Source organism: Haemorhous mexicanus, chromosome 2 (assembly GCF_027477595.1).
Source record: "Haemorhous mexicanus isolate bHaeMex1 chromosome 2, bHaeMex1.pri, whole genome shotgun sequence".
Lineage (NCBI taxonomy): Eukaryota > Metazoa > Chordata > Aves > Passeriformes > Fringillidae > Haemorhous > Haemorhous mexicanus.
In genome coordinates, this window is record NC_082342.1 from 16,782,705 (window position 1) to 16,806,682 (window position 23,978).

The window sequence follows — 23,978 nt, forward strand, 5'->3', positions numbered from 1 at the left end:
GGAATGCTGCTGTGTATGTCCTGGTACACAAGGCCTGCAACCCTTAAACAATATACAAAACAAACAAGGGGTTTAAATTGAGAAAACCCTTGAATGCAAATTAGCTAATTCACATGAAAAATTTTAGATTTGAACACGCACATACTAATCTCTAGCACATAAATTATTCTCACCAATAATATTTCAGAAAAAACTAGTGAGTGTTCTCCATGGAAAATGTCAAGTTCCTTAGAAGCATATGCTGGTATGTAAAAAAATTCAAATGCAGAGGAGACAGACCTTTTACAAATAAACTTCAGAAATTCATTGCTGAGTATAAGGTATATGTAATATGTGCCAGGGATGCAGGGGAAATGGGGAAAAAAGGCTCACTTCGACAGATTCTTTATTTAATGCATGGTTTTTAGCCAGGTACTTTTCATGACTCTTGGCTCTTTGCTTTCATCTTTACTAGCAAGAATTTGTAACATTATGACTTCAGTATCAAATTGAAACTTTACTCTTAACTATGTTCATTTAAAACTTTTCTCTTGACTATGTTCATGCGCAGAAAATAACACCAATACTTCAGTAAACAGATTTTAAGGGACCAAAGAAAGGGGAAATGAGCAGGCATAGTGCTATACCCAATCTAGGGATTACATTCATGCATAGAATTTAATTCCTGAGAAACAGGAATTCTTTCCAAAGTTCAAAAATGTCCATGTGTCTCATCAGCTACAGCTCACTGCAATATCATCTATTTCCTTGTTTGGTCAGTATCTTTAAAAGCTATCCTTAGATGCTTGGCTTTATCTGAAGCTCTGGCTGACAAGAACAGCTCTGGCAGAGAGACTATCTGATCTACTCATGTGAAAAGATTAGTGCTCACAAAAAAAAAAAAAAAAGTACTCACAACATACACTGAATAGTTTAAGACAGAGGGTCACAGTAGGAAAAATTGCAAAGAGAATTTAGGAAAGCTAGCCACCAGAGTAATTACATCTCAGAGGTGGCAGAGAAGCATATTACCCTGAGCTGCCCAATTAAGAGGCATGAGATAGCATGGCTTGTGCTGCTTACCCATCTTGTAATCCTTATATTGTTTCTGTTTTACATGCTAATTTAACTACTACAATCCTCTACCAACAATTTACCCAACAGAGAATGGACAAGTTCACTGAATTGTGCACATAAGGCGGCTGGTCACAAAAGACTTGGTCTGAGTGGGTGTGTCTGGTTTTTCTGTAATAAATTTTATTTATCTATTCCTCAGGCTACCATTTCCCTGTCAGCAGTAAAGAACAACATACTAGACACTAACATGTACAGCCTACTCACTGTCTGAAATGCCACTACTAGATTTCCACTTTTAGTTTTGTAGAATCTCCAGCTGCCAGTGGACACACTTTGTGTTTGTCACAACAGTCTAGCAATGAACCAGCCACCATTACATTTATATGACTCTTCCATCAGCAGCCATAACATTACACCATTTAAAAGGACATCAATCAAAAACACTCTAAGACCCAGCCTATAGGCCTACAGTACCCACTCTGTAAAATATTTATGACTGATTTCCACCCCCACGTTCCAAAAAATGAAATACAAAGTCAGCCAATGGCAGCAACCTCCATACACAGCTACAAGAGATAGAGAGACAGGGCAGTACAGAGACAATCATAATCCAAGATTCATCTCAAAAGAGTGAGAATAGCATCATCTGCTACTGCAAAACTTTGTTCTGATTGCAGGAATAAAGCAGCACTTCAGAAACGTGTCTTGTAGACTTCAGGTGTAGAAAAATAAGTACAACCCACCCCGTTCCAGGCTGCTGCTTGTGAATACCACAGTAAGAAAATGACCACCAATAATTATCCCATGAATTAGACTTTCATATGTTGAAGTGTGATACTGCTGTTTTAGAAAATATTTTTTTTTCCTCCAGATCCCTGTATTTTGTTGCACTTTGATATTTTAATGGTTTATTATGTATTTATCATATTCTTCATCTTGTATCTTTTTGAGGCTCAAAAAATCCAAATGTTGTAGCCAGAAAACAAACAAACAAAAAAAAAAGCTGTACACTGTTAAGCCTACAGCAATAAGACATAAGTACTTCCTTAAAGCCCATGACAGGAATGTTCATCTGTCAGTCTCTGACACTTAGAGAGGCTTTTGCCAGCTAGCAAAAGTAAATAAAGCTATAGGAGCTACAGACAGATAATTATATTCCCACCTGTTTCCTTCTAAGGTAGACACAGATAGAACAAACAATTTGGATAATCAGCAGATGCAAACCTTTTCTTATTTTCTAACAAGCTCGTACATCACAATACAATCTGCCTTTCCTTCCAAAGTAGTGGCATGGTTCTGCTGGCAGTACAGCAAAACCAAGGAAAGAATAGACTGTATTAGGAGCATCCTTTGCAGAGAAAGAATATATAGATATTGAAGTCTTTTCTTACTTGAACATATACAGAATTTTTAAAAAATTCTAAAAATACACACTGAGATTGAAAAATCAGCAGATTCTGTGTACATTTGTATTTATTCCCTTCTGGGGTTAGTTGTTTTCCTAGTGACTCACAGCAGCTGGTCTCTGAGTGTTAAACACTTTTTCCTAGGATTATTTTGTTGACAGTGGACTGTGGCTATCTGGATGGCTACTAAAACCTTTGCACATAATTCAGTGACACTGAATTCAGACCCCATCAAACCTGCTTTATCACTCTACTCTTCAGCTGGACAAAGGAGAGAAAACGTAACAAAAGGCTCATGGGTTGAGATAAGGACAGTGAGAGATCACTCACCACATTCTGTCAAGACAGGCTCAACTTGGGGACATTCCTTGAATTTATTACCAATCAAATCTGAGCAGGACAACAAGAAGTGAAACCAAATCATGAAACACCTTCCCCTCATGCCTCCCTTCTTCCCAGGCTTAACTTCACTCCTGGTTTTCTCTAGCTCCTCACCGACAGTGGTGCAGGGGAATGGGGGATGGGGCTGTGGTCAGTTCAACACTGCAGTCTCTGCCACTACTTCCTCTCAGGGGGAGGACTCCTCACACTCTTCCTCTGCTCCAGTGTGAGGCCTCTCCCATGGGAAACAGTTCTCTCCTAAATTCTCCTGCATCAGTCCTTTCCACAGGCTGCAGTTCTGCACAGGCTGCTCCAGCATGAGTTCCTTCCATGGGGTGCAAGTCCTTCAGGAACAGACTCCCATGGGGTCACAAGTCCTGCCAGCAAAGCTGTTCCAGTGTGTGGGCTCCTCTCTCTGTGGGGCCACAGGTCCTGCCAGATGCCTGCTCCAGTGTGGGCTTCCCAGGGGGTCCCAGCCTCCTATGGGCATCCACCTGCTCTGGCATGGGGTCCTGCATGGGCTGCTGCAGGTGGATCCCTACAGTTCCATTTACCACCATGGTCTGCACCACAGGCTGCAGGGGAACCCCTGCTCTGGCACCTTCACTCACTCTGGTGTCTGCAAAGCTGTTTCTCTCTTATATTTTCACTCTTCTCTTTCAACTGCAATTGCTGCTGTGAAACTTTTTCCTTCTCAAATATTTTACCCCAGAGGTCCTACCACTGTTGCTGATGGGATTGGCCTTGACCAGTGGAACCAGTTGATCTTGGCTCTATTGGTATAGGAGAAGCTTCTGGCAGCTTCTCAGAGAAGCCACCCTTGTAGCCCCCTCCTGCCAAAATTTTGCCAGACAAACCCAATACCCAGCACACGAACTCTCATGACCTCAGGTGCCTACTTAGGACATCATTAGACACCACCCAACACTCCTGGAGCAGCAGCTGCTGCTAACAGAATGAAAATGACAAGTTGCTTGAACCAGACCTTGTGTGACTTGATGCTAATTAGTCACCTCTATTATTTTCAGAGATCTTTTTCAAAAGTTTTAACTTAAAAGAACTAATGGTAATCACAGCCTCTCTGCTCAAGAAAACCTTGTGGATTGTGAAAGCTGTTAAATCCAGTAAGGAGACAGATGGACTAGGTGGATTTTTGGTTCAGCTAGGATTATTAAGACCTAAATATACTTTTGCAACCTAATTTTCAGATTTCTTTCTTCTTTATTATCACTCACACCTTTACTTAGTTGGTATTGCCCTAATGTACCCCCTACCACGGATAACTGAGAGGTGACTGAAGTTAAAGCCTATGGTATGTATGGATCACTTGGAACAAACAAAGAAAGGTTGAGTCCTCCTGGGTGGAAATAAGAAACTGGCAAAGCCTGTCAAACCATCAGCAGCATCATCAATGTCAACATCCCTTACAAGCTGGGCACAATTCATATTTGAATGAGGCTGTAAAACCCCATATAATTCCAATTTGTTCTCCAAATACATTGCTTATGTTTATTTTTATGCAAACACTAAGCAACTTCTAGTTGTCAGTGTTTTTCACTTGTCTAAGCAAATAAACTGTCAGCAGTGAGTTTCTCTATAGGCAATCAAATCTCATCAGACATGAGTCTCTGAACACCCTTCCTTCTACTCTGACAGCAGCTCTGTCATTTTGCCAGTTCGATACAGATGCATTGAGATAACTACAAACTGTTTGAATGCTATGACACAAAGAGCAGAAAGTGCTGCATGACTGTGATGCCCCATTCCAATGCAGTCAGACAGAAGGGTTTGAAGCACATCATGTTACTGCAATATTTCATCAAGTGAAAGAAGATATTGCAGGAATATCTCAGCTCTGCAGAGAAAGCTGTGCCACACCAACTTCCACACCTTAAAAGAAAAGTTGCTTGTCTATTATACTACAGCCTGACACACAGAGATTGCACACTCTTTACAACCAGCCATAGCCAAAAGTCACCTGGCTGAAGTGCCAGTGTCTCAGACTTTTCTGATTGGCCCCTCAGTGAGTTCTACTGGAACTTTAAGAACATTAAATAAACCAAACAAACTCGGTTATTTAGCTACACTGTACATAGCACCTATTTTTCTTAGCATTCAAATTGTTCTGAGAAAGGATTATTTTAGTAAACAATGCAGTTTCAGGGAGCAAGAGTTCTTATGATATATGAGTGTACAGATACTGGTGGGGATTTAGCCCAGAACAGCTCTCATAAGCAAGATTATCACAGAAAAGTAAGTTTCACCAGTAACAATGTATTTCCTATGGCCTGGTATATATTATGTTTAAAAGCTTGAGCTATTGTTTAATAAGTGAATGTTCTTTATCAATTACCCAGGAGATGTACTTACCTCTGAGCCTGAAATACTTCAGATGGTTGGCAATAGCCTGCTCAACAGATTCATCAGGGCAGATCTTAACTCCACTGGGAAACAGAATGGATCTCTTCCTCCGTAACTGCACGTGCCTGTGGAACTGCTCAGCATCCATGATGCCATTAGGATTTTTCAAGCCAGGAGGCAGAGAAGGGTTTGCCAACTGCCAGTCACTGAGCTGAGGGGCTGGTGAAACATCTTTAGCCTGTCCTCCTCCTGCAGCTGTGAAATTAAAACCACAAAAATTTCTCAGGTGAGATAATGATGCAGCCATCACTATCTTCATGCCACATCTGTGGTCTCTGAGAGATTGCTGTGCTTTTGTCTGTTAACAGAACCTGTCTCTGACTGTGTTTTTATAAACAACCTTAAACTCTTTACAATATCCCATCAAATGGTATCACAGCATAAGGCTCTAACCCTTTGAATTCTAATGCCTTGTGTTTAAGTTTCCATCTGCCATTAGGCTAACGTCAATGGGACTGTGTTTGTGAACAAACATGTATTTGGAAACTTTCAGGGCTTTTCAGAAGTGAAATAAATAATTGAGAAATAATCCTACTCCATACTTTCTTTCCATAGCCAATTTGTATGCCTTGCAAAAAGAAAGCTGCTTGAATTGACACTTAAACTTCATCAGTAGAGACTGGTCTCTACTCTACTAGAGAAGGAGGGAAAAAAATGGAATAAAAGGCATCATCAGCTTTATGTTGGGGATTTTTTGGTGGTGTTTTTTTGGCTTTTTTTTTTTAATTTTTTTTTTTTTTAATTCCCTCTTATATTGGATGTTCCACGTCATTCCAGAGGAAACTTGAGGAAACAGCTGAGGTAAGAACATGTATATTGAGATTTAGCCTGACAGTCTATTTTTCCACCCTTTAAAGTCAGTTGATCTGAAATTATTTAGCTCAATTTCTTTCACTTTTTCCTAGAAAACATGCCTGAAAAACAATCACAACCAATCATTCATTAGAGAAAGAATAGTAATAACTCTATGGCATTTGTCATCCAATAGATTGTGGGTTTATTCTGCAGCTTCATAGTCCGCAGACCTTTGACTTTTATGCCTGAAAGTTGAAAGGCATGGTTATTTTGATGGTATATTAATAATCAGCTCTGTTGCAGAAGATCACCAGACGATACAGCAGTGGCAGAAAGAACATCAAAAAAGGTCTCTAAGGCAAACCCCCAATCTTTACCCAAAGTGACACATGTTCAGTGCCCATATGCAGAAGACAGACCCTTACTTTTTAAGATTTAATACAAAATTAATGAAGGAAAAAGTAAAAAAAAATTACCAGCATTTGACATCTCAAAGTTGAAAAAAATTGCCTCGTACAGCTACTCCTACACTCAAAGCAAGACAAATGTGCAGCTATACCACCTGGAAATCAGTCTAAGTATTCCATATTTACACTGCTATCACAGCATAAATTTGAACTAACATTTCTCTGTATTAGCCCCCTTTGTTACAATTGCATCAGAGAGGTATTTCTAATTCTATACACTGCCATAGCTAAACTTGTAAACAAGAACATAAGAAGATGTCTGCATTACCTGCAACTATTTGAAGATCTGTGTTAATCATTCCCGGAAGGCAAAGAAAGATTTTCCACATGAAGCCAAACATACTTATTTGAGTAATTAAAAAAAAAATATATAAAAGCAAAATAGTCCCAATCCCGTTTAGCAAAAGAGCTGTTGTCTTTACCGTAGCCTTGAACCAACCAAGAGCATCGTGCTTCTTGAAAATGTCTTGACGTCACATATCATTATCTTTGGAGAAAGCATTAGGTAAAAAAAGTCAACCAATACATCCTGGCTCTGCTCTTTTCAAAGACACTTTTCTGCTTTAGTGAAGAAACAAGAAAAGGTGATTGAAGTAGACTCCTTGGAGCTAGCAGATGGACTGACACAATTTTTTAATTTTAATCTGGCCAGCTAAGCTCTTTACCAGGGCTTGTCATACCATTAACAGACAGTCCAAACAAGGACAGCACCTTTCACATTTAATTAACCATGCTTTTTCATCGGCCTTTCAATTTCTGCTCTTTTTAAAAATCCTGCTGGCCACAAAACATCAGGGGGAGCACACTAATCTCCAATAGAAAGTCTCAGGTGTTTTGTCCTCTGCTTGTACAAATATAAACACATATGTAAATACATGACTGCTTAAGCACCATTGGATATGCAAACACTGAAGCAACCTCTCTGTGGGACTGTTTCTTCTGGTTACAGGGCTGCTCTCGAGTCTGTGCTAAAGGAGAAAGTCTTGTGCTCTTCCACCACTATCCCCTGAACCCCAAAAGCAGTGCTTCCTCCAAACATAAAGCCAGGGCAAGTCATGATTCTTTCATTTCTTTTCAGGTGTTACCTGACATGAGCAGCAGCAAGAAGTGAGTACAGATAACTGATGATCAGCCAAGGAAACTGCAGAAAGGACAGAGCACAGGAAGCAGCAGCACTCCCAGTTCTCATCCAGGGTCAGCTCACTGTGGAAACGTGTATGGAAGCTGCCCTGCAATGGTAGACTGCATTCAGACCCCTAGGAAATCTTCAGGGCTGTTTTCTGCATGCTGTTACTCAGGACTTCCCAGTTACTGTGTTCAGATCAATCTGAACAAATTCCTGGTTTGGTTAAAGTGACTATTTTTGGTAGTGGTTTTGTATAAGTATTGCAAAGCTGGATTCCCAGGTGTCTGCCTGCAAAGCCTTTACACAGAGCTCCTTAGGCAGTACAATGCTCACTTCTCTCTTCTATCTGCTCTACTGAATTGCCAGCAATTCACATATCAGGAATTATCAGCAGTATTACACATACAATACTCACAGGAATCAAATAAAATGACCTTTGTTTTCATGCTCGGTCTCTGACATTTAACAGACTCTAGCTGATATTTTTCAAAACAGCAACATACTTCCTTTGGTTCTCCCCTCTCTGCCCCAAAATTATTAAATTACACTTAAGCTTAACCACTGAGCTGCTTGAACACCCCCAGTTTTCTTAGACATTTTGGATCTATCAAGCCATCACTATCAGACCTAGTCTGGCTCTGCCAAGCTAACCATGATGCTGGCAGCACAATGCTGGAGCTATACATGGAACAGCAGAGACAACACTGCACTGGCGCCCAGAAACTGTTGCAAAGTCCTATTCAGCATGTCTGGGTAGAGACAGCAACTTCTGGGGCTACCTTGGGTATCTTTACCATGACCCTGGATCCAACACAGGTTATCTTTTAATCCTCTACAGAAACTCATGCTTTCAACGTCATGAATGTTTTTGCTCGCATTACCCTGCACAAACGCAATTGGATCAGAGAGGTATTTATGGTTAGAAATGCTACACACACCTATAAAGGCAAAAGCTATCTTACCTCCAGAACATGTGACAACTAATCCCTTTACAGAACACACATACTTCAGTAAAAATATAAAAGCCAGTCAAAAGTTTTCTCTTTAGATTTACAGTATTGTTGTTTCTTTCATCAACAAAGTACTCATAGGCACTCAGAATATGAAGAGCATAAAAACCATCTCTGTCAAAATTTGTTTTCTATGGTATGGCTATGTCAGCTTCTGTGAAATAAAATATTTTAAGCGTAAATTCAGTTTTAATAATATTAGTTTGCTATCAATTTTATATTCAAGTGATTTCAGCAGTGAAATGTAGACTTGCAACACCTGAAAATCTCCTACATTTATTATAGCAAAAGGCATATCTAAAAGCAAAATCTTTTAAAGTTTCTTAAAATAAGCAAAACAACTCTTGCAATAGATTTCCAAAATAATTGTGGAAAATTAACTCCTTCCTTGATATGACAAAAGCCTTTACAGTAACACTTTGTATCAGAAAACATATAATTCTTAGTTTTCAGCATCCAAGTTGTATCTGTTCGAAAGTATTCACACTAAGCACTCTCGCTGAATGAGAAAAAAAGGGAAGTGTAATTCTAGTGACACAACACACCAAGTCATCCCAGTACCTCCAAAAATACAGACAGTTTTCTAACAGATTGCATTTCTGAGACGAAACATGTATTTTCATACACCAAACGTGATTAGCTGAATTACAGTTCTCTACAGAGCAATGCTCACTGAAATACTGCTACAGCACACATACCATTCTGAATAATATCCGTTTTTCAAATGTAATTTATTCAAAAAGCTGAATCCACCTGTAACTAAAAAAATGTCAGATAAAGGATTACTTTAATGAAAATGCCTCTAATAAAGAGCCACACCATGGCCAATACCCACTATCTCCAAACTCATGAGGTTTACTACCCAGAATCTAAATTGCCTCCCTGACTGCACAAAAAAGATGGCCTTATGGCATTTGACAGGATTCACCAACAAAATTCCCAGTCAGTTTAGCAGAGAATGAGGTTAGACAAAACCTGTTCACTTGCTCAGTTTCTGCGGTTGCTGTGGCCAAGCATTCACCATTGACACTTTTTGCTTGTGCTCTGGCAAACATCTCTGAAGAATAAACAAGTTCTGAGGCTGTTTAATCTTCCAGATGATGAAATTCAGCCCACCACAGCCTGTTGTACTGCCACCTCTTCCATCATACAGTATCATGAAGGATTTTGAACAGTAGAATTAGGAAGTGAGATCAACCAAATTAATCTCACACTTATCAATGATGCCAATGCAATGTAAACCTACTCCCAGCATTCCTTCTTTTCTGAACTGGTGACCAGAAATCTCTTACCTTGTTCAACAGTCAAAGATGATCCCAGTGTCTGTGCTTCTCTTTCAACTTCAATTTCCAACTTCAGTTTTGTTGGGCAGAATTATTACTGTTAGTCTTGGTTTTATTCAACACCTTTTCAATTCTGAGACTTTTCAAGTCTCATGCTACAGTTCCTGCTTTTCCATCTAGAAAACGGTTTCTTCTTCTTGCTTGTTTGGGTTTCTTTTTTTGTGGAGTGGGGGATGGGTGTCAGAAGCAGTATTCTGCTTCTCTATCCTAACTAAGATGAAAGTGTTCTGCTGTGGCTCTCAAGTTATTTTCTAAGGTGTAGTACTTCCAGAGCACTGCAAGCTCATCTCAGGGTCAAGTTCCAGGAGGTGAGTACCATAAAAGCCCAGATGAACTGCCTGCTGTTCCATTGCTAAAATACAGCAGTCCCCTCATACTTAAAAAATGAACAAAAACCCCAAAAAACCTACTTACAGATTTGCTTCTCCAGTTCTTAATGAAAACTGTCTATTTTTAGATTTTTCCTAGCAGATTTACTTCTTACAAGTTGCTTCTCTTCTACCTTACTTCTTGTGTTGAGCAGTACCTTAAACAGATCTCCATGACTCAGATGTCTTCATGGAAGCAATTTTCTGGTCCCACAGTTACAGAATACAGCAGTTTCTTTTGAAGAAACTGATGGGTACATTTGTGTACAACTGATTGCCTTAAAACAAAAATTACACAGCTTTGGGCAAAGAGTCTTACAGAGACTGGTTTTCTTTGAAATACCCTGTCACTCACTCTTTCAGTTAAACAGGGCTTTATACAGGAAATGGAAACATAAGAGATGTGCAAAAAGGTCTCTGAGTCAGTCTGGTAAAAAGTTAACTTTGGGGAGTTTCAACAAGTAAAAAGAAAGCATGAAGATACCTGGAACGTAGCTTTTTCCACAGAGACACTTCCTAGCATTTACCACATACCTGGTAAATGCAAATGGCCAGAAAGGGGTGGGGGGTTGTGGCTGATGGCCCCATAATCACTGGGTGAGACATATGGGTTAAGACACGTGTTGAAACGCAGGACATTCCTTTGACTGCCCTGGAAGACTTGAGACCCTGGCAGGGGGCTCAGAGACCTTGGCATGAAGTCAAAGACACCCGTGCCATCAATTTTAGCCCATGGAAACAATTACCAACTTTGCGCAAAGAGTTACAAGCCACAAGGGTTTGAATAGAATCACAGTGAATTTAATCACAGGGTAAAAAATAGAACTTTGGGGATTGAGAATGGGGGTTCAAGAGGCAAGATGGAGGAATCTGGGCATATCCTGTCTTTCTGCTTCTTGTCCTGCATCTTCTGCTGTGATGGTGGCACTTTTGGGTTGGTTTAGAGTAGAGACAGACTGTCTAACATAGGTGATAGGTATTGGAAAATTATTGTAAATAAAGTACATGTAGTTCTTAGTATAAAAAGGTAACACCACCCCGAGGGTGGTCACAGTGTGCCACAAAGCGACCTGCTGGACAAACCTCTGCAGGTCCAAAAGAGAACACATTAGATAAGAGAAAATAAGCAACCTTGAAAACCAGAGCTGAGGAATCCCGACTTCTTCAAGTGTGCGGCTGGGAAAAAAAACTTTAATACCTCGGGAGCCCTTCCAGCAACAACGAACCCGAGACACATGTACTGTGTATGTACCTTAAAAGCAGTCACATGGCCTGTGTTACTCTGAACTTGTGGGTTAATTGTAGCAGCTGGGAAAAGAATGGTAACAACCACAGTCAGCAACTTCTGGAGATAATTTTAATATCAAATGCATTGGCATTCTCATAGCACATATGTAAGAAATCTAAAAAGGCAATCCTTTTGTGTTATAAAATCAATTTAGAAAATTGCATACATTGTTTTGCTTTAAAATATCTATAAACCAGACAATCTAAAAAAGAACCAATTGCTTGGTGATAAAACCTAACTTTACCATAAGAAAAAGCCCAAATTGTTTTTCATAAGGGAGCACTGAAAATATTATTCAATTAAGAAAGGTGTAGAGAAAGGGAGCACACTTCTGCATTGTATCTTTTGTTTTACAATAAATACACAGATTATTCTTGTTAGTAATGCTGGTGTTGCGATTTAGGCGCTGAAAGACACAACTCTGGGATGGGAGGAAAAGATGGTGGGAGGCAGGGAAAGAAGGGGTAGTGCCACACTACAGAATTAAACTAGAAACAAAGACAAAAAAACCCATACAGTCATTGCACAAGGCTGCTCACAGCTATACAGAAGGTAACTGTGCTCAACAAATTGTTTTAAAATCCTCTCCCCCACAGAAAGAATGCTTCCTGGTTTGAAAAACAAATAAGAGGGAGTGGAAGTGTGTTGGATGACTATACAAAATTTGAAATAACAACTGCATTTTCCAGAAGCCAGGTTTCAGAGGGAAGGGGTTGTTGAAGCCAGGTTGTCTTGAGGGAAGGGGCCCTGAGAATTCTGCAATAACAAAACCACTTCCATCTTTGGGCTGCCCTCAACTTTTATTTTAACTCTCTGTTGTATTTCCAGCTTTAAGAGCTCTGGTTTTGCAGACTACTTTATGACACAAGTGGTTTTGGTGGTGAAGTCCTTCTGAAGGGTAAGATGACACTTCAGTGAAGTTACAACGGGGAACAGGAGAAAGCATCCTTTTAGAACAGTCACCTTCTAACATGCAGTGAGTACAGAAAAAGTGCACACATCAAAATGTGATCACTGTTCACAGAAAAGCTACATAAATACAAATTAAGACAATGATGAACTTGTCCTAGTTTATTAAATCAAGTCTGAGTTCAAACACTCAATATTCAGTCATCTTTACTCAATTCTCCTAAGCAAGGTAAAAATCCTGTTTGTCTTATACATAAATCCCATATCTTAATGACCTTATTTTTCAGTAAAACGCCTCAGACTTTTGAGGTTGTTAAGGCCACAGCCTGCATGCCTTGCTAATGCAGGTGATGTCTTAAGATTTACAGGAATTATTCCCCAAAAATCAGGTGAACAGCATTAAAAATCTACTGCCTACACATACTGTATTGGTATGTACTTTGAGAGCAAGTTTGCTTCTAAAATCTCATAAGAAAAAAAAAACTTAAAAGAAAATACAGTCCCAACTTTCAAGTATTTCAACAGTCACTCTCAAACAAATGTCTTCTCCTTGTGGAAACACACTTATGAAAATGCTAGGAAGGAGGAAACTAATTTTTTTTTAAAAAATCGTCAAAACTCATGAGCCTCAAATCTTGGCAGAATTTTCTGACACATGCAGATTACTTCTGTATATAATCAGAAACAAAACAAAAAATACATCTCTAAAGAGAGTCAACATTAAATCCTTAAAGTAAAAAAATACATAGTATTCATTCTATCTGTATCAGCTGCAAATCAAGAGACAATACAAGATTCAGATCCTGTCTTCAGGCCTGACTCCTACATGACCATCCCTGTTTATACAGAATTATAAAGACCAGGCTCCAAAAGACAAAAATATTTTTACATCCTTGAGGCATACCTGTAAGCAGCTTTCATATTCCAAGAACCAACTAGCAATCCATATGCATTAGCTTTAACTTACATATTTACATTCTTATCTACAATGTTCTCCTTTCCCCCTTCCAGCATTTTAAGACCACACAACACTAGTGGGAAAAAAAAAAAAACTTTAAATAAATACACGCTGAACAAAAAGTACTCCTTGTGCCTTTTTTTTTCTTCTCTGCAAGGCAGGGAGAGACCAAGCATCACTAAGCAGAGTTCCAGTTATTTTATACAGCAGTATCCTTTGCCAGGACTGCCTTATTACATTTATTAGCTGCTGCTGCCACTCTGCTGCTGAAAGTGGAGTTGCAAGATCAGGTCTCGAATTTCTTCTCTTTTATTTCTGATCAGCTGACGAGGGAACCAATTCTCCAGATGCAGTGGTAGTTCAAAATTAACTATGGGATTCTGGTAAGAGAAAAAGGAATATTTATGGAATGAATTTCCTAACACAACCTTCAGAAAGGATTTCAAACCCTTCCACTGCTGCTGAGATTGAGGAGGCACAAACAAGTTTCCATACAAGACTGCCAGCCCTTAAAATCAAATTGCAGCTCCTTCATCATAATCACACATATATGTGCCCTTGCCAAAGGGTATTCATGGTAAACACCAAACAGGTTTTCATCACTTCCCTTAAAGATACATCAGTATTAACACATATTAAAGGCAGATTTCATGTATTTTGACAAATACATAGCAACTATAGCAAAGAATCAATCTCATGTAGTTGAGAATCCTGAGATTTTGCTGTCTCAAACATGTGTTCTGTCATGAGCAGGTCTTCTGACAGGACACAAAAAAAAAGTAAGAAAACTGATAACAGTTTTAACAGGACATGAGAAGGGGAGAATTTGGAACAAAAGAGGATAGCAAAATGAAATAGCTGAGAGGTGCTGGTAGATTTAGTAGTTAAGACTACAACATCACATCTGATTTGCCAAAACCAATTTCTTTTCTTCTTTCTCTCTTCAGTCTTTTGCCATGCTTATATTTTACCTCCTCCTTCCTTTGAATAAAGTAATATATGACAAATTGAAACAGTAAACTTAAGAACACATCATGATTTGCAGTCTATAAGTCTTTAGGACAAGTTACAAATACCTTGTCTCAAACCTTGCTTCTTCAAGAACAAGTCCCCCTAGTTAGAGAATGGGCAGTTCAAAAGCTTTGGTAAGTTATTTCACTTTCCCCCTACACAAGAGCTCAACCCATCTATTAGAGAACCACAGAGTGGTTGGGGATTGAAGGAACTTCTGGAGTTTTGTATCCCCAACCAGACCTATCCCAGGTCAGGAACTCTCCAGAAAGCTGCCAGGGTAAAGTCACCCCAAGGGTCCAGAGTCTGTGAATATGAGGCTGCTTTTACCTGTCTAAAGGGGCCTCGTGCATTTGTTCTTGATCAGGTAGCTAACAGCAGATGCCCACTGCTAGGTCACCCAGGGTGCTCTGATCTTTAGTCACTACTCAGAACCTCTCAGCTGGCTCCTCATCTAGCCCTAGGCATAGATCCATGCATTCCAGCTGACCCACATGAAGGACAACTCTACAGGCTCTGTGCCTGCGCTTTCCAAAGAGCCTATATCCATCCATAGGACTCCTGCTATGGATGTACATCCTATATGATGCATCCAACAACATCCCCATGACCTGGACAAGATCACAGCCTGCAACTGCACATAGAGCACCAATCCCCCCCTCTCCCCCAATGGGTGTACCTGTGTACAGGTGCTTTGGAATGGCAATCTGATCTGTTCTCCTACAGCAGAAAAGCCTATCCACTGCCCAAGGCCTCACACAAGGCTCTGCATGCACAGGAATCTCAGAATGCAACCACACACATCAAACAAGCAGAGCCATGCAAAGGGCAGTGTGCTGATTAGGGGGAGGAAGACTTGGGGACACCCTAGAAGACAGTGCCTGGAGCCCAGGATCAGCAGATATTTAAATGTATGTGCTGGAAAAGAAAAAGCAGCTCCCTTAGCTCTACACATTCCCTTTTAACCATTCCCCCTCTCCCTCTCTCTATGGAAACTGCTGCCTGCAGAGCCACTCAAATACCAATGCACAAGCTGACAAAGTTTTAGATCTTGCAAGAAGAGATGCAAAGATACTTTTGTAACATCTGTAGGGCAGCAGTGCATACACTAATAAGCTTCAAATACATGCAAGTAGTCAGGGATACTGCATGTGTCAATATAAAAGCAACACTAAACTACAAGGTCAAACATTTGAGGATAGACACATATGAGACACCAGACAGAAAGACCCCTGCCATTACTTAAGAATGGGTTTCATCTCCTGTTTCTCAAATGATTTTGACACTTTTGACACTTGACAGCTTTTTTGTGTCTGGCCAGCTTGCTCAGAAAATGGGTTTTTGTGGTTTAAGACAATTTGGGGGAAAGGGGAAGGTAGACTGCATTTGTACCTGGAAGAAGCTTTCCACATACTGCAGCAAATAGACCCCACAGTCACTGCTGTTATCTTGTTTAGGCACTCTGGGACATAGGTCAATCATTGTTGATTTACTGAATTCCCGATGCGTTTTTCGTTTAGCTTCCCATTCCACTTCAAGGTACCTACAAAAGAAAGTAAACAGTAGAAATACTTGAGAAATAACTCCCAAGCTCAATAGCTTTTGGGACACTTCTCAACATGGTTCCAAATATCCAGTATTCTATTGCCCTCAGAGACATTTCTACCACATAATAGGCAATATACAAAACAAATATGCATGATATAATTTAAAAATCAGCTACTTATGCAGAGTTTCTATAAGCCATTAGGATACCAGGACATTTTTATACCTTAACTAAAGGAATAATTTTCTTGGCTATTACACATTATTCCCAGGTTCATTCTAAGAGGCCAGCAGTGCTTTTTCAACATAAGCAAACCATTAAAACCCCCTTAAACCACACCTTACAAAAAACTTCAGTAACAATTGCACCAATATAACCCTTGCATCCTACAACTTGATGAAAACCTTAGGAAAACTTTTCTAGAGTGATTAGGATTTATTTGTTATCAGGTTTTTCTATTGTTCTCATGCTTCAGTAGCAACTCACTGACTCCACATTCAGGGCTGGCTGCTGATTTTAGGGATGGGATGGAAAACCTAAGGGTCTGGTTTTCCAAAGCAGTAGTTAGCTATATTTTTTTCCTGGCTTTAGCAAGACTTCCAAAGTCTAAGGGCTTCTGAAAGGCAAACATAAGGTCTGACTTAAGAGAATAAATATAAAGCATTACGTCAGACCTTGTGTTTGATTTCTAAAAGCCCCAAGTCCTTACAGTCATGAGAATAAAAATACATACAGAACACTTAAGCAGCTTTTAGAGAAAATGGCAACTGAAAAGGCACCAAATATGAAACAATTCAAAGATGAAGACATTTCAGTGAAGCACACTTTCTAGAAACTGCAAGAACCTATGACTCTAGACTTTCTAATTGGTTTATTTGAGCCTGACAACTGCTCAAAACACAACAAAAATCAACTCAGGGAAAAGATGTCATAGAATCCCTGCATCAGTTTCCTCAAACTTCTGCTTATAGGGTATAACCGGAAATTGAAGGAATAAGAGGTTTGCTTCTCAAACTTCCCTTATCTCATAACTCCATAGGTCTCCACTTGTTTTCTGATTTTTTGTGACATCTCTCTAAACTCCAAGAAACCACACTTTGGAATTTCAACCTCAGGAGTAGCTCAAAGAATAGTGCACTAAAGTAATACATCCCACTGAGATTTTATCAATAAATAAATAAATAGAAGTTGCTATTTCATTCTTCCTCCCAAGATATATGGCAGGGAGGTCTGTCTATTTAGGGAAAAGATGGTTTCACAAAAGTTTCTAAATCTCATCTAAACTTTACATAGCATTTTGAAGAATATACTTTTACAAGACGGTGGTGCTGTTTAGATTACGCATTTTTGTACATTTCAGTGAAAGGAATAGCACAGAGAATAAAAAGAACAATTGCATTTATCTTCAGATATTAAACAATTTATTGTTTTTTAAAAGTTGTTGATAGACTTTAAAATTATCAGAGTGTGTAAAAGTACTGAAATTTTTTATTACATTCTTCCAATACTTACATACTTATCACATACAAAATTGAATATATTTTTACACTTTTCAAAACAAATAGTATCCCACTATAACTCTACTGACACATCAAGCTTTTAGACAGGTTCAGTCTAGTTTCTGCATTTTTGTACATAGGAATGTATTTAACAATAATTCTGTAAGCATCATCAAAAAACGAACATCAGTCTCCTAGAAAATGATTGTTCCGATTTCAAAGTATTCATTTTAAGCATTTTTCTACCCTTAAAAACACCTTCAGTTGCTAAACTAGATGGGATAAATCCTCCCCCCACAAAAACAGCACTAGCAAAAACATGTTTATTTTTTTTCTTCTCCACTCCCCACCTTACAGTTTTTGCATCATATGTGGGTTGCAGAACATAGAAAAACTTTTCATGGAAGCCTCTGTACTATAATTAGTGTTTCCTTAGTCATGACTGTTCATAGATTTTCCTTTAGCAATAGAAATATACACCTTTCTAGACAAAAGTACTTTGTATATAGAAATATGACCAGCAGCATCTATTGCTAAAAGACAGAGAGTGTAGTTACTTACTCTCTCAAAACCTGAACAGTTTTCTGCACAGAACACGCTTTCAAGGAATCCAAGATGAGTATACAAGGCCTATACACAACAAAAACAAAAACAAGTCATTGCAGTCTTTCATCACCAACACCACTGAAGGAACTATTTTGTTTGCATACAGCCTACCCAAAAGTACCAATATTTTAACCAATGTGGTAAAAATGGACAAGTACCTACAGCTGTGGTTTTATGACAATACCTGAATTACTACAGAATTTCATAATTTAATGTTACAGTATTAGAAAGAAAACAGAAACATACCTTTTACAAATCTGCTTTTTGGAATTACTTAGGGAGATCTGAGACAAAAGAAAAAATAAAAATAAATCTTAAAAAAACCAACATCAATTATAAACTCTAAGATCTTCATAAATTTAAAGTTAGAGACGGTCTCATTTCAGAAAAGTAGAAACTGATAAATCAATTTTAAAAACAGGTGAAATCATAGCAGAGAAAATAGGTAAGCAGGACAACGTAAGGAGGACAATGCTAACTCAAAATGCCTTGCACATGCTGCAGGCTATGCAAACATCAATCAATACTGAAAAAAGGAGGTTGCAATATCCCTTGATCAAGTTTCACAGCTTTCAGAAACTCAGTAATATGTTTTCTCTATCAATACAAAAAGACACTTACTTTAGAAATAGCTGAATATAGAACTGAAGCAGCAGCAGCAATTTCATTGCCACCTGGTATAAAAGAACAAATTAAAAAAATTAAGAAAAAAATGCCTAAGTATTTTTATTTCAAATTCATGATTATTATTATTCAAATACTTTCAAATATGAAAGTGACTAATTTATAAACCAATTTTTAACATTCCCTTCTGAATCCTGAAATAGCAGTTACCAAAGGTCTTCCCTCCTGATAAAATTTTTACTGAAACCAAACTTTCCAATCATCCCTGACTTTCCATGTCCCTTCCAGTATTTTCCAGAGTTGCAGAAAACTTGCAGTTCTTATTACACATGGGTACATAAAAACATACTACATCAGTCTGGAAGTTTTAGAAATCATCTTTCACATAATTTCCCTCCTTCGAGGACTAAGACACTTAGAACTGTTCATGGCTTGACATAACTTTCTCCTAGATTACATACCTTTAGAGAATAAACTTCTGTTACCATCCCCCTCTTCCTCATCCCTGAAGAGCACTGAGCCAGCTCTGGTGTTCTCACTCTCTGGCTCCAGGGGAGCCTGCCGAGGCTGGGGGGATACTGAATTCTGCTGGGGACACTCCTCATACACAGCTTCTTCCAACCAAGGAAAACAGATAACTGCCATGTACCAATGAGACCTGCCCACCAGTGAGGAGAGGAAAGAAAAGATGTCAGAATTCTGAACATTTGGTTCTGAAAAGGCTACAAAAAGCTTTTATAATATTGAGAGCTCATGGACAACTGTTCTGTGACACACAACCATCATTGCCATGTTCTTTTCACAGTATCTCATACTAATCCTCTCCCTCATTTTTCACTTTGCATTGTGGCATAACAGCAAAAATAAGTATAAATTCATTTAAAAACCCTAAGAAACCCACCACAGCAATTTATCAGTGTTTGAGCACCTATTACACACTTCAACTAAAATCCAAAATAAAAAAATACTAATAATCAGTGATGGGGATCTCAGTTTTGAATATAGCTGAAGATGTGGCACCCTTCCACAGCTGCTTTCCATTATGTACCTTTCAATGATGATTACATTTTACAGGATTTTCCATGGTACAGGCTGGTTATTTAACCAGGCCAAGGCACAGATTATGGAAGTTCTACTTTTATCTATTGACACTATGAGTTGCTGTGATATCTTTATAGAAATATTACTGAAGTGCACAGGAATCATCATAATGACACACAAATTATTCTGCAAAATACCTAACAGCAATTTTTAGTAAAACAAATACCAAAGGTACAAAGTTGACAGCTGAATAAACATTTTACCTTTTGAACAGTTTTCAAAAATTACTCATTCCACATGTGTCACTTCTTCAAAATCTAATCTATCACAGGCAATGATCAGCCATAAATTTTTACCACCATAACATTCACTGAAAACTTTAAATAGCAGAAAAGGTGTTGAAAACATAGACTTACTCCTCATTCACAGGCACAAAGATATAATCCTTATTGAAGATATTTGTATGGCGAGTCCATGTTCTTACTCTTCTGTGTCTTCTCTGTGCTGCTCTGAAAAAAACAAATGAAAATCGTTGTTTGGTTTTGTTCCTTTCACCTAAAGCAAGCCATAGGGATTAGCACTCCTACATCACCCCAGTCCCTCAATGGGGAGGGGAGATTTACTCTAGAAATTTCCTAGACAGGTTAAAAATAAATCAGCACACCATTGAGCCCAAGTGGCTAATGAGCCATTTCTGAAGGATTTTAAGCTCTTCTTGGAAAAAAACCCACAATCATTGATAGATTTGAATGGTTTTCTTGCAATTATTATTTACTGCCACAAAAATCTCATCTAAACACCAGTCAGTGTAAATACAGATCTATAATAATTTTAAAACATCCATGAATCAAGCTTCACAATACCAGTTTTGAAGGCCTATCTGAACAATCTTTAGATGGGAAAAAGCTAAATGGGTCATGCAGCACACCTGCAGCAAACACAGAGGTGAAACACATGCCCTCCAATCCTGAGATTTAAATGCTGCACCACACTTGATTTCCAGCTCTACAGACAAAGCATGAGGACGCAATATGAGGAGAACAAGAAAAAACAGAGAAGATATTTCAGTTTAGCTTTTCAGCCTAGTTTGCACAAGTTGAAATAGAAACGAACATTTCACAGAACTTTGCTCCAGTATGAAAGCAAAATTCACTCTACTCAGCAGACATTCCTACTATCATTGTGATTCCATCCTCATCTTTGATTAAGAAACACAACTTTAGAGTAGTAGAAACTGAAGAAAATGAGTAAGGAGTGGGAAACCAGACTGGTGTAGAACTCTGAATGGGCCAGCATTAAGCAAAGACTTGATGCAAACTTCCTCTGCTATATGACTGTAGAAGCACTGGGAACTTCAAAGAGAAAGCCTGTTTATAACCTGGGAAAGCATCTATAAAAGCAACTTTCTCAATCCAGTGCCTGAGCTGTGTGAGCAAAGAGAAGCAAAGCATCTTTAAGTAGCTACATCAGTTGGGATTCATTTAAATTAGAACAGTAAAGAGCCAGGATTTTCACTAGCCATTTATTTAAAAAAAAAAAACAAACAAAACAAAACACTGAAACAAGCTAACATCCCAAACCATCTGCAGTCACCAGGTGAGTATTTAAGCCCAAACGCAAAACTAGAATTTCCAAAGGTATCTCCTAATCCAGAAAAGCCACAGTCCTTGAAATACGATAAACTAAGAGTGCCATTCCTGTTCTTCCAGTAAATTATGGATAGTCCAGCCTTGTAAAAGGAATCAGATCAAGGCAAAACAGCATTCTTATCATGGATAATTTTGTCCTCACCTCAGAACATTCAAAGTCAGAAGACAGTAAAATCAAACACAGCTACATGAATTTTCAAGACATCTTTGAGAATATTACCGAAGTCTCACTTTTCTTCCCTTCAACACAACTTCCACCTAGCAGTGACAGTCCCCTAAACAAGATGGCACACACACCTCTCTGTGCAGCTAGCCTTGTTTGCCAGTAGAATGAAAAATCTGGGGACTTCATGGATAACAGAAGAAAAAAAATAATCACTTCAGAGAGAAACAAAAAAGCCTTCAATAAGCTGAATGATGATGCTTATTGATCTCTCTAACAACCTGGATGGTTTTAGTGAGGTGGATGTCGTTCTCTTCTCCCAGGTAATAAGCAACAGGACGAGAGCCAGGAGGCTCAAGTTGTGCCAGGGAAGGTTTAGATTGGTTATTAGGAAAATTTCTTTACCAAAACATTTTCTAAGGACTGGAACAGGCTGCCCATGGAAGTGGCTGAGTCACCAGGCCCGGGGGTATTTAAAAGATGTGTAGATGTGGCATTTACGGTCATGGTTTAGTGGTGGACTTGGTAGTGCTGGGTAATAATTGTTGGACTCTATGATCTTAGAGGTCTTTCCCAACATAATAGGTTCTGTGGCTCTCTGAAAACAGAATGAATGTTGGTGGCTTTGCTCTCAAACATCAGCAGATAAGATGCTGAGAAGAAGCTGGAAGTGAGTTAAAAATGCTCCTATCCTTTAGACAGCTAGCAGGAAACACAATGTGATACAGAGTTCCTAGGCTGCTAATGTTATCTTTTTGGGAAACTCTCCAATCCAGAGAGCTCATACGTTAATGAACAAATGTGTAAGTTTGGTGTGCAATAAAATTTTCTTACTAAAACTTTGGTCAATTTTTTACCAATATGTAAAATGAAATACACGGTACATATAAAAATATTATTAGTAACATCATTTCTTTAAATTATGCATGACTTGCAAAATGGTGCATTTGTGATAAAAATATCAAGTAAATAATTGCCTGAAGTAAATATTCAGAAAAAGTTGGAGATAAGCAATAACACTTTCATTCCTATTCAGTATGAAACAAATTGATTTTAAGGAAAAACACCAGTATGCTTAAATTGTGAGTAACAATATTTAATCACTAATCTTTTGGAAAACACCAAAAACTATTCTAGGTGCTGATTAGTAGATGACCTCCAGAACTTCAAAGTGGCACCAACAGATAGATTGTTTCTGGTCATAATGGCATGTAAAATGAACTTACGAAACTTTGACATCCCCCTCAGAGTTTTTTTCTGTCCTGGTCAGGCACTTATAGAAGAAACTGCTAAAAATGTGTGTACGGTCAGCAACATGTTTTGGTGCCTTCTCCAATAACAGATACCTACCAAAGAAGAAAACAACATTATTAAATTATTTTTCAAGAAAGTATTGTTACTGCTAAATAAAGGGCAGTTATTCTAATGACTTGTCATACTCAGGTTATGCTTAGTATCAGTTGCCTTCACAGCCACTAATCACACCAAACTTTTCTTTTTTAAGTATTCACATCATCAGAGTATGTAACAGCCAACCACCTACTAAGAATGCAGTTATTTTTTGTCCTTGATTTTTTTCTCCAGTATTCAAGCTTCTGACCTTATTTTGAAAGTTAGGTACCTAGTCCTTAGAATTGAGAGAGACTTGAAAACCTAACTAGATATAAACCTATGGAATGCTATACTTGTGCATATTCAAAAAACATGGAACAAGTCAGGTAAATTGTCCGTTTCACTTTTGCAGTTATGCATGTGAAAGCTAAGCACCTATTACTTCACTGCTGATAATTTTATTATGAACATCACCTTCAGTGTTTATTCTGTCACTCTAGAAGGCCAAAGCTCTCATAAGTGCAGTTATCCTACACAAGGTACCTCCAGCTTCACATGTTGAAATGGGCAACACAGTCATACATGACACTGCTTGCAACAGAATGAAAACTGAGAATGGGGGAAGTCTTAACAAATTCTAAAAGCAGAGGGACTTCCACAACAATTGCATTAAGTTCTTTTACTTAAGTCTTCCTTTTCTGTTGAGAAACTACAGCTATTCAGAGGACCATGATGCATTATTTTAGTTCAAGTTTAGAGCAAAATAGAAAGGGCTTTGCTATAAAACCCCATTGAAACACTGTTACACACTTCTTTTTCCTATCCTCTAGACAAGTCTTCCTCTTGCTCACAGTTCTTACTCCCATCTGGATGCCAAGTAAAATGTAATTCCTTCTGACAAGCTTCAAAAGAACCAGAATTCTTCTCAGCTCCAAGTCAGCAGGGTGAAAATAAATGACAGCTTTAGGGACTGGTGGAC

General features: G+C 38.6%; 2 protein-coding genes across 8 annotated transcripts in view; both read right to left on the reverse strand.

Moving 5' to 3' along the window:
- IMPG2 (interphotoreceptor matrix proteoglycan 2) overlaps positions 1–6,825 on the reverse strand; it is a 51,539-nt gene extending 44,714 nt beyond the window's left edge. The window contains exons 1-2 of the mRNA XM_059870294.1: positions 6,795–6,825; positions 5,214–5,459 (exon numbers count right to left, since the gene is read on the reverse strand). Coding sequence (XP_059726277.1) covers positions 5,214–5,459; positions 6,795–6,825 — 277 coding nt within the window. The remainder of the gene's footprint in view (positions 1–5,213; positions 5,460–6,794) is intronic.
- A 5,892-nt stretch (positions 6,826–12,717) lies between these two features.
- The window catches only part of SENP7 (SUMO specific peptidase 7), a 42,332-nt gene continuing 31,071 nt past the window's right edge, over positions 12,718–23,978 (reverse strand). For all 7 annotated transcript variants that reach the window (XM_059836685.1, XM_059836676.1, XM_059836692.1 and 4 more), the window contains 8 exons: positions 22,894–23,013; positions 20,272–20,364; positions 19,276–19,472; positions 18,812–18,864; positions 18,437–18,474; positions 18,146–18,214; positions 15,932–16,082; positions 12,718–13,908 (listed from right to left, as the gene is read on the reverse strand). In XM_059836685.1, coding sequence (XP_059692668.1) covers positions 13,771–13,908; positions 15,932–16,082; positions 18,146–18,214; positions 18,437–18,474; positions 18,812–18,864; positions 19,276–19,472; positions 20,272–20,364; positions 22,894–23,013 — 859 coding nt within the window. In that variant the 3' untranslated portion in view covers positions 12,718–13,770. The remainder of the gene's footprint in view (positions 13,909–15,931; positions 16,083–18,145; positions 18,215–18,436; positions 18,475–18,811; positions 18,865–19,275; positions 19,473–20,271; positions 20,365–22,893; positions 23,014–23,978) is intronic.